The sequence below is a fragment of the Panicum virgatum genome, chromosome 1K, assembly GCF_016808335.1.
Source record: "Panicum virgatum strain AP13 chromosome 1K, P.virgatum_v5, whole genome shotgun sequence".
NCBI lineage: Eukaryota > Viridiplantae > Streptophyta > Magnoliopsida > Poales > Poaceae > Panicum > Panicum virgatum.
In genome coordinates, this window is record NC_053136.1 from 10106904 (window position 1) to 10117182 (window position 10279).

The 10279-nt window shown below is 42.5% G+C and overlaps 1 protein-coding gene across 1 annotated transcript; it reads right to left on the reverse strand.

Annotated features, from left to right (window-relative positions):
• Nucleotides 1-8398: 8398 nt before the first annotated feature.
• On the reverse strand, nucleotides 8399-10045 carry LOC120652440. The gene is made up of 3 exons (XM_039930262.1): nucleotides 9641-10045; nucleotides 8725-9388; nucleotides 8399-8661 (listed from the first exon to the last, which is right to left on the reverse strand). Exons 1-3 carry the CDS (start codon nucleotides 10043-10045, stop codon nucleotides 8399-8401), a joined length of 1332 nt encoding a protein of 443 aa, XP_039786196.1.
• Nucleotides 10046-10279: the final 234 nt, after the last annotated feature.

Consider the following 10279-nt stretch of genomic DNA (forward strand, 5'->3'; position numbering starts at 1 on the left):
TCTCCGCCGTCGCTGTCGTCGCCGTCGAAGGCGCTGCTGCCGCCGTTGGTCTAGGCGTTGTCGCTCCAGCCGCCGCCGCCGCTGCCCTCTTCTTCGCTGTCTTCCTCGGAGGACCCGAGAAATCGGAAGGGCTTTCCTCCCATCGATTCGTCGCTGCCGGAGGAGGAGCCGATTTCCTCTTCCGAGGAGGAATCGGCTCCGTCCGAGGAGGAATCTTCCTCGCTGCTACTCTCCAACTTCTCCTGGAATAAGAGTTGGAGGTCCTCGCCTTCCGTCTGGGGCTCGTCGTCTTCGGAGGCGATCCCGAAGTCGAACTCCTCTGCATCCCAATGCAGAGGAGTGAGCGCCTCGTTCGCCGCCACCGGATCATACTCCGGCGTCGGTTCCCGACTCTCTGGAATGGAGTCGAGGGAGGAAGCAGATAGGTTTGAAGAAGAAGGGGAAGAAGGTGGGGAAGGAGAATGGCCGATGGAGTTGGAGCCGGAGGAGGAAGAAATCGCCATGGCTGCTGAAGATGGGGGTTTTTTGCGCTACTTGGCTTTGGGAGGAAGATGAGTTTGAGATGAAGAGAGCCGATTCGGGATGAGATTAAATAGTAAAGAAATGGGAGATGGATCGGCAGTTTCACGTTCTACGAGGAGCTAATTGCAGAGACGTTGCGTCTTCCTTGGTGGTTGCAGTGTGTTTTAATGAGCATTAACGGGAAGATGACGCGACGGAGTGGTTTTAGAATTATCATTGCCAAAACCAGGGGTGCATGTGTTATCACCATAAATTAACAGGGTTAATTAATGGGCCGCGAGTGAGTTGGGCATAATGAAGAAATTGAAGAAGGCTTACGAATCGGCTCCTGCGTGAGCATTTGGGCCATGTGGGCCATGTATCCTTAGATTTAGTTCAGATTGAGTTAGAGATAGAGTCCGATATGGACACATTAGTTTAGATTGTTTCCCAAGTCTCCGGGCTATAAATATGTACCCTATGATATTTGTAAGAAGGGAACGTCATCACGTTTTGCAACAACACCTTGGCGCAACGCCGCCCCTAATTCTAGGGTTTCATCCAAGTAAGCGCTATGCTGCCCTGATCGTCTTCTTGCGATCAGGGCAGCATTGTTCTTGCCTTTACTTTGGTATTACTCGTACTGAAGTATTTTTGATGGCGAGTAGTACTAGTTATCTTGATGTTCGTAGCATGATTTTTAGTAGATCTATCATGTTCTTATTGTTTACCATCTACGAATATCATGTTTTCTCTATGCATTCATGCTTGATCTTAAGCTAATTCTCGTCGTAGAGGATTAGTTGCGTAGAGTTGACACCTTGTTTCTTTTCTATCTAGTAGATCCAATCTGTTACGGTTTGCTCTTATTTTATAAGGATTAGCTCAATATCTGCTAGGTTAGGCCCTGCAAACGGATTAGATGTTCCGGTGATGTAATAGACGCTTTATTTTAGCCTTGATATGGATTGTTCCGGGAATCGGCTCTTGCTAGTTCTTAGGCCTCTGTTTTTTGTTATGGTTTAGTTATCTGTTATGTTCGCTAGGCCTAGTTACATGTAGGATGTTCCGATCTAGCGGTGAAGCTTTTACTGTCGTGGATCGGATCAGCTAGATTTAATTGAAGTAAGTTTTTTTCATAATTATTTGCTTTATTCATCAATATCCGGATAGATGCAGATCCAATCTGATACCGGGACTCGATCGGCTCCTTAAAGCCAAAGCAAGAGTCGTCCCGGGGAGCCGACCACGGCTCGAACTAATATTTACACGTGTTTGTGCATGCAGGCAAATCGTTTAAAGCACGTTCGCACCTTCCTGATCGGGTATAGGTCAGGTGGCACGCCTTACATTCTCCGGAATCTTCGGCGTGTGCCGGATTGCGGGCTGTTGTCCGAGGAAGCAGTGGCTGTCTGCGCCCCGGCGACCTCCCGGCTCTTCGTGTTGCCTGTCGCTACTCGCCGGTGGGTTTTGACCGACAACAGTTAGTCCCATTGATTGTGTGGTCATTCGATCACCAAAATCACAAAACAATAGCTTAAATGGGATCATTTTTCTTATAAAATCTCATATAGGCTGGAATATCCAAATTGTTAGTGGGAATCAACCAACATGCCTATTGAATACTTTTTTGTTCTTTATTTTGAATGTTCCCAAAGGTGGAAATTTCACCGACAGTCCTTAAACTTGTCCTAGTCCTAAGTTTTTATCCCGAACCTTACACTCTCAAAAAGCATATAATTATCCGTAAATTTATCCCATGTTCTTATTCTGATCCTTAAACTTATCATACACTCTCATCCAAATCCTTATGCTTATTAAATGCATCATTATTTATTTAAATTTTTTTATGAATTATTTCAAACTTTTATAATTTCAAATCAAGTTCTAGTCTCAATAAAAATTGATAAAAAAATTCATAAGTCAATCATTTTGGATGCACTATCTGATGAGTTCTAGAGTTGATATTTTAATGCATTTATTTAATAGTAGATTTTGTTTTAGAGATTAAATTATTATAAAGATCATTTACCCTTTGCACTAAAAAATCTTGAGAAGATAAAAAAAGAATTTAAATCTAGGCTATTTAGATATTTTGATATTTATCCATTAATTTTGGATCCACTTTGAGTAGGAATCGAACTTGATTTGAAATCCAAACAAATTTGAAATGATTCGCATAGTTTTTTTTCTAAATAAATAATGCATTTTAGAAGCATATGGATCTCGATGAGGTGTAAAATATATCTAAGGACTAGGATAAGAACATAGAACAAATTTATGGACCATTATATGAGTATGAGGACCGCGACGAGAACTTTGGACAAATTTAAGGATCAGTATCAGAGGATGAGAGTGTGGGACAAATTTAAGGACTATTACGTGTATTTTAAAAGTATCAAAACCGGCATGAGAATTTAAAATAAATAAGTTTAAGAACCGCGGATAAAATTTACACTTCCAAAAGGTAGAACTATCGCACAACCTAATTGCAAATTTTATAGCAGTACAACTTTCGGCCGCACCCAGCTTTTCGTAACGTCATGTTGTGACGACCGAACGAGTTTTTATATGTGCTATTGTTCTATGCGTCTGAAATCATCAATGACACAACGTGCCAGAAAAGTATATATATGCTATGGTTAACCTGTCAATCTGCACTGAAGAAAAAGAGCCAATGGAACAAACAGTTTTCGCTAGCGACTCCACCAAGGTGCTCCGCCGCTTTGTTTAGACCACCACAATTGATTCTCTCGTGCCGCCCAAACGAGGTTTAGCACTACTCAATGCTGCTGCTGTTTTTCCCCTAGTCCTTTGTTTTGAGTCAACGAGGAGTACGGTGTTCTCTAGGGCCGGCTGAAAGCCTTTTTTTTAATTATAGGTGGTATTTTTCCAGCTTCAAAGTCTGCTTCAGAACCTGGAAATTGTCAGGGAGAGGACGGCGTACTATAGCAGGCCAGCTGTGCTTCGTGCTCAAAGTCTGCACCCGACAGGATAGGCTTAGCAATTACAGAACTCATTTATAACGAATTGATCGAGACCGTCGTTAGTATATTTTACTGTAGTAATAGCAGTTTAGTATCTAATTATGATCTAATTAGATTTATTAAATTCGTCTCGTAATTTACAAGCAAACAATGCAATTAGTTTTTTATTTCGTCTAGATTTAATACTCACCCCTTGTTTAGATGTAAAATTTTGCTTGTAAATTACGAGACGAATCTAATAAGCCTAATTAGATCATGATTATACATTAAATTGTACTACAGTAAATATGTGTTAATGACGAATTAATTAGTCTTAATGAATTCGTCTCATAGTTTAATGACGAGTTCTGTAATTAGTTTATAATTAGCATATATTTAATACTTTAAATGTGAAAAGATTCTATTTCAAAAATTTTATGGAAGCAACTAATAAAGACCTAAATGTTCAGATGCCAATTTAATATAAAACTAATCGTATAAGTTGCAATTAGGGTTCTAGATAAATCTTTTAAGTATAATTAATACACAATTAGTGGATGGTTACTGTAGCAATTAGCGGTCAAATTATGGCCTAATTAGGCTTAATAGATTCGTCTCGTGATTAAGTCACGATTTATAAAATTAGTTTTGTAATAAGTCTGTGTTTAGTACTCCTAATTAGTGTGAAAATATACGATGTGACGAGACTTATAACTTAAACTGAAAAAAGCAAACCAGCCCTTAGCTTATATTTAGTCTTTCTAATTGGTATCTAAATATTCAATTGGCACTTGTTCATATAAACCGTGTAAAATTTTTGAAAGAGAATCTTTTCATATTTAAAGTATTAAATATAGGCTAATCGCAAAACTAATTACAGAACTCGTCTGTAAACTACGAGATGAATTTATTAACACTAATTAAACTATCATAGCACATATTTACTGTAGCAATTATTGTAGCAATTTAGTGACTAATCATGGTCTAATTAGACTCATTATATTCGTCTCGTAATTTATAAAGCAAACTATGCTGTTAGTTTTTTTTATTTCATCTAAATTTAATACTCTATGTATGTGCCGCACACATTCGATGTGATAGTTTTAAAATTTTGAATTTTGCATCTAAACCAGGCATAGGTTGCATAATTTTTAGTTCGTTGATCCAAACAGCCTCTAAGTATGAGTATGTATAGAGTACAATGTGCGGATGGCACAAAGCGGGGCCACTGGCAAGACGTACGAGCAGCCCTGCTGAAGTTCAAAGTCCACCAAATTTTGTAGCTAGTGTTTTCAAAAAGTAATTGTACTGTTGATGAGAATGCACTCTTCAAAAATTTTGCGTATATATGAGTGTCTCCATCTGTGCTGTATTTTTTAAAAAAATAATCAGTCGTGACAAACGGAGAATCTTCTTAGTTAAGTCTGAAATAAATCAGGCGAATTCCTCTGTGTGAATGGTTGTCGTTCTCTCCAATTTTCCTTTCTTGACAAGCTCCTTTTCATATTTCTTTCTTTTGAAACGAGGTCTTTACCATATGCCGACACATCACATCATAAAGGACGTTAGTATTTTGCAATCCCAGGACTGCTCCAAATTAATGCTCTCCATCGTCTCTCGTATCTTGCCACCTAGTCAAGTCAACACAACGTGTCGTGAGTCGTGACAAATGAGGCAGCTAACTCGGTGGGTCGCAGTCCACCGCGCGGGTCGGGCGGGGCGAGGAAGCGAAGCTTCCTCTATTACTTCATGCAACAGCTCGATGCGGACTGCCATAATTTTCGAGGCCGCATTTTATGTATTTTAACTCTTAAATGAAAGAATTTCATATTTAGCTCCTTAAAAAATAAAATTGCGTTTTTGACCCGAAGGTCGGCGCCATGAATCCCGTCGATGTTACACATCTCGGCGTCATGAATCATGGCGCCGACCTTCAGGGTCCAAAATGCAATTTTATTTTCTAGGGATTTAAATGTAAAATTCTTTCACTTTAGGGGCTAAAATACATAAAATACGGATTTTCGAGGACTATACAAACTCATACGCGTCAACTGTTCTTTTATGGTGTCCAATTCTCTCTTTTATAACATTGTATGCCGGTGCGTTGCTACAGGTGATAAAAGTTATATTAATGTTCTAATATTATCATGCATATATATTACAATTATTTCAAGCTTGCAAAACCCGTTTGGTAAATATAATCCAGCTTTCACAAAATATTAAGTTCTTCAAATAGTTTACACCGTACTGCTACTGATATTGTCAGACAACAACACTAAAGGATGAAAAACAGGAAAGTAGCTCTAAAGGATGAAAAACAGGAAAGTAGCTTTTATTAGAGATGAAAAGAGCGATGACACTGTAGCCGGGCACCTACGCAAAAAAAAAAAAAAATGGTCCAGCTTACACGGTCAGCCGTAACCTCAGTGCCAAACCTAAACTCACACCAGTTTTGGTCAAAAACAATATAACCATATAAGCATTGATCTTCTAGCTCGGGGCACCCATGTTTGTGATGGCAATGCATTTGTTTAGCATCAAGCCTCAGTCAGCTTCCTGAGCTCGCTCACTATCGCCAAAGCTGGCCTCACGGTCCCAGCGCTGATGCCGTGCAACACGTCGGCCGCCTCCAGCACACGCGGTGTAGGCCCTTGAGGGCGCACCGGTGATGGCCGTAGTGAGCGAGGCACACACGTACGGAGAGGTCGAGCCCCTCTAGCACCGTGAATGCGGCGGCGACAGGACGCCGAAACGATGCCGTTCAGTCACCGGACAGGCGTTCTGTTTGTCGGCATCGACCTCTATCTAAACGTATCCTCTTTGCCTGTGGTCATCTTGTCCTCATCTCGCTCTTGGAGTGCACGTCATCCTCCACAAGAAGCCACGAGCAGGGCTTGAGCACTCCCGTTGGGACTACAGCTCGAGCTGGTCCATGACTGCTGAGCGCAGCATTTCATCAAAGAGAAAATTGGCGTCATACCATCGAAAGAACGGAGTTTCCACGAAATACCATTAAAAGACCTCCGTTCCGTAAAATAGCACCGAAAGAGTCCACGTTACCCCGAACTACCATTCCGTCGCGTGTTCCGCTAACTCGTCCGTCGCGAGCTCCTTCCTCCTCGCTGCCCCATCATCCCCTCCCTTCCTCCTCTCTCAGCAGCAGGGCAAGAAGGCGACGCCCGAGCCGCTGCTGCCGCCTCCAGCTCCTCCCTTCTCCTCCCTGGCTTCCCCCACGACGGCACAGGGGCGGCGAGCACCGGTGCGGGGCTAGCGGGCAAAGACGCTGCGGCCACCGGCCTCGGCGAGCCCCGGCGCGAGGGCAGTAGGGCGCGGCCGCGGCTGGCCTTGGTGAGCCCGAGCGCGAGGACCACCCATCTCGACGAGCCCGGGTACGGGGGCTAGAGGGTGCGACGGCCGCCGGCCTCGGCGAGCCCCGGCGGGGGGCAGTCAGGGAAAAACTTACCGGCGGTAAGTCATTTACCGGGTGTTACCGGCAACGGTAAATCACCGAAAACCGCCGGTTTACCGGATATACCGGCCGGTAAAAGAATTCAAATTTGAAATCACGGTTTACCGGATATACCGACCAGTTTCTGTTGTATTTTCGGTGGAATTCTCTGCGTAAGTACCGAAAAATGTTGACCACGGTAGAAAATAACAATTTGTGTTAAGAGAAGTGGAATATTTTCAGAGAATTATATGTATTTCCTATATATAATAGTTCAACACATGTATATCAATACAAAGCACAATCCAAATGCAATAAAATATTGGTTCAACTTGTTAACACAATTTATAGGTTCAAATAAAATATAGGTTCAAATAATACAAGTCTCAAATAGTTAACACAAAATATACTCTAAAATTTTTATTTCGGTGTTTTCCCACAGGAAAACCTTACGACCGACCGGAAATTGTTGATGACTCCCATTGTAACGTCGAATCCTATAAAATGGAATAAATAAAATGGATGAGAAGATGTAAAAGAAATGAATGCAAGTGAGAAAATAAAATGTGTTACCTACATACTTGGGTACTCATTCGTCATCTCTGTAATCTTGCTCTGGGGGATATTCCTGATAGTACATGTGAGGATGTCCATATGGGAGGTATCCTTGATAGTACATATGGGGACATCCATATAGAGGACGCGGAGGGACAGCCATCGGATGTGGTTGTGGTGGCCACAGAAAGGAGGGTGCCGACGGGTAGCTGTAGGTGGAACTGACAGAGGTAGAGCTACCATCATCCTCACCGTCGTACGGGCCTAATGGACGAGTATTGCTTCTTGTGCGACGTTGAGAGCTGGGTGCTCCATGATCTTGATCTTGTGTGGCAGGGGTGAAGTCAGTCTCTCCCGTAAATCTCATACCACCAGTAACAGCACCACCCTCATTGCCATCATCATCGTCGTCGTCGTCATCATCATCCTCACCACCACTACCACCATGTCCATCATCACTAGGCTCTGGTGTGCTATCGTCACTGCCAATGCTTTCCTCCTCAACGTCACCCTTTCTTTGTTTTTTTCGTTTAGACTGATTTGGAGGAATTTTGGTCTTTCTTTTCCCCAGGTGGGTGTCACCAATATTCTCTCTGGCCCAATCATCAACATTTACTGGCTCACCCACCGTACGTGCGAGGTCAGTCAAGATCTGAGCAGGCACAGGAGGGTCGGCAAAATCAGAATCTTCATCTGAGGTTGGTGCTCTATTTGATCTACCATGCTGCATCCATTCTTCAATTGGCCTGGTCTGCCGATACAATGAGAGATCCATGAAGCTAGTAGCAGGATCGAATTCACTTGCCTCAACCGTAGCTGTTGCACGCTGAATACGAAGCCGAAGGTTGTAGTGCACATATACCAAATTATGGAGCTTCATGCTGCTTAACCTGTTGCGAAGCTTTGTGTGAATAAAGGCAAAGGAACTTCAATTCCTTTCACATCCACTTGATGATGCGCATTGAGAGAGTAGTCGCTTAGCTGCTATCTGAAGATGTGGTGTTTCTGAACCAAACATAGCCCACCAACTAGCTGGAGAAGTGCCTCTATCTTTTGCCATCCTCGCAGTAAGGTCAGATGAGAATTCTCCAAGTTTTTGACGAAAGAGCTCATACTCTTGTAGTGCACGTGCTGCTCTGTCGATGTCAAAAAGTCTCTCCAGCCCTTTTCGAAGGTCTCCAAAGACATTTTCTGATATTCCAAACGCATAACAAGCATATGGGTGTAGGGCACAAGCAGTGTTCGCATACGTACCTTCGAACACACTAGCCAACCTTCTGTCAACAATTTCCATGATCCTGTCACACCTTGCCATATCTGAATGGAACCGGCTACGATATGAATGCTTGAGGCTGCCGTACTCCATAAGAACTTCACCCAAAGTTGGAGTCTTGTCTTGATCAGCAAATCGTAAAAAAGAATAGAGAGGCTCCACATCATTAATAACATACTGCATGTTTGCCCACCACTGAACAGAGGTCATGCAATCGAATGCATACTTGCCTGCTTCAGTCTTGTAGTGGCGTGATGATCTATATTCAGTTGACATCATCCATACCATAAATTGATCTTTCTTCTTCATAAAACTCTCCAGAAACATATAGTTAGTGCCAAATCTTGTTGCATTCCATTTAACTAGCTCCCCACCAGTGGCACTCGTAAACATGGAGTGCACACTATTAGAATTGTATAACCATTGACAAATATATTGGGCACTCTGAATCATGGCCGTGTGATCATCCCACTTTCCAATATCCTTGAGAATGAGGTTGATCGTGTGGGCAAGGCATGGCTGCCACACAATGTGAGGGTACTCCTCTGCCAACAGCTTGCAAGCCTTCTTAAAGTTGATGCCATTATCAGTGACTATCTGAATCACATCTTCTGGCCCTATATCGTTCAGAACAATTGTTATCTCCTGCAAGTTGTTGAAATCCATTAGAAAACTACAAAATCTTACAAATGTCATGATCCATTACAAAAATACAAATGGTTACCTTAAGTATGAGCTGATGATCTTGTATTTTTCCAGTTACATCAGTAGACTTCCAGAAGTACATCATTCCGGAAGCAGTAGCAAGGTTATAGTCCCTTGCCCGCTCGGGAATATGTGACCGACTCCTAGAAAACAACCTCCCAATTTGTCTAGAGCCACCACAGGATCCCGTGCCTGGCCTGATCCAGAACCACCACCCCTCTCATAACTTGGACCAGCCCTTTGCCTAAACTCATACTCTTCCCGTGAATGTCTCAAAGCTTGTTGCAACTCATCATCCTGCTCTTCTTCTTCTTCCCCACCTTCCAAGTCAACATATTGAGTACTTCGAGCTGCAGCATCTCTCCTACGCCTATCTTGCTGTCTTTCATACTTCTTCGCCTTTATCATGTCCAACTCGCTAATGAAAAAGTTCTTCACCGCGGGGGGAACCGAAGGGCAATCAATAACATCATGACCTCTATGTGCCAAGTGGTCCTTGAACCGTGTTGCCCCTCCACCGCTCTTTGATGTGCCACAATACTTGCACTTGAAACCCGCTCCCCTTGTTTCTCCATGCTCCCAAACAGGGTCAACCATTTACCTGCAACGGTGCAACATTCGTACACATACACATGCATATTGACATACCAAAAATACATGCACATTCTCAATTTCTCATACACATGAATATTAATTTTCACATTTCTACTCATACACATACATAACAAAACATGAATAACAAATACATGCACATTCTCATTTTCTAATCCATAAAAACATTGTATACTTCTACTAATACTTATATTACACTACTTGCTACCATAAAAAAAT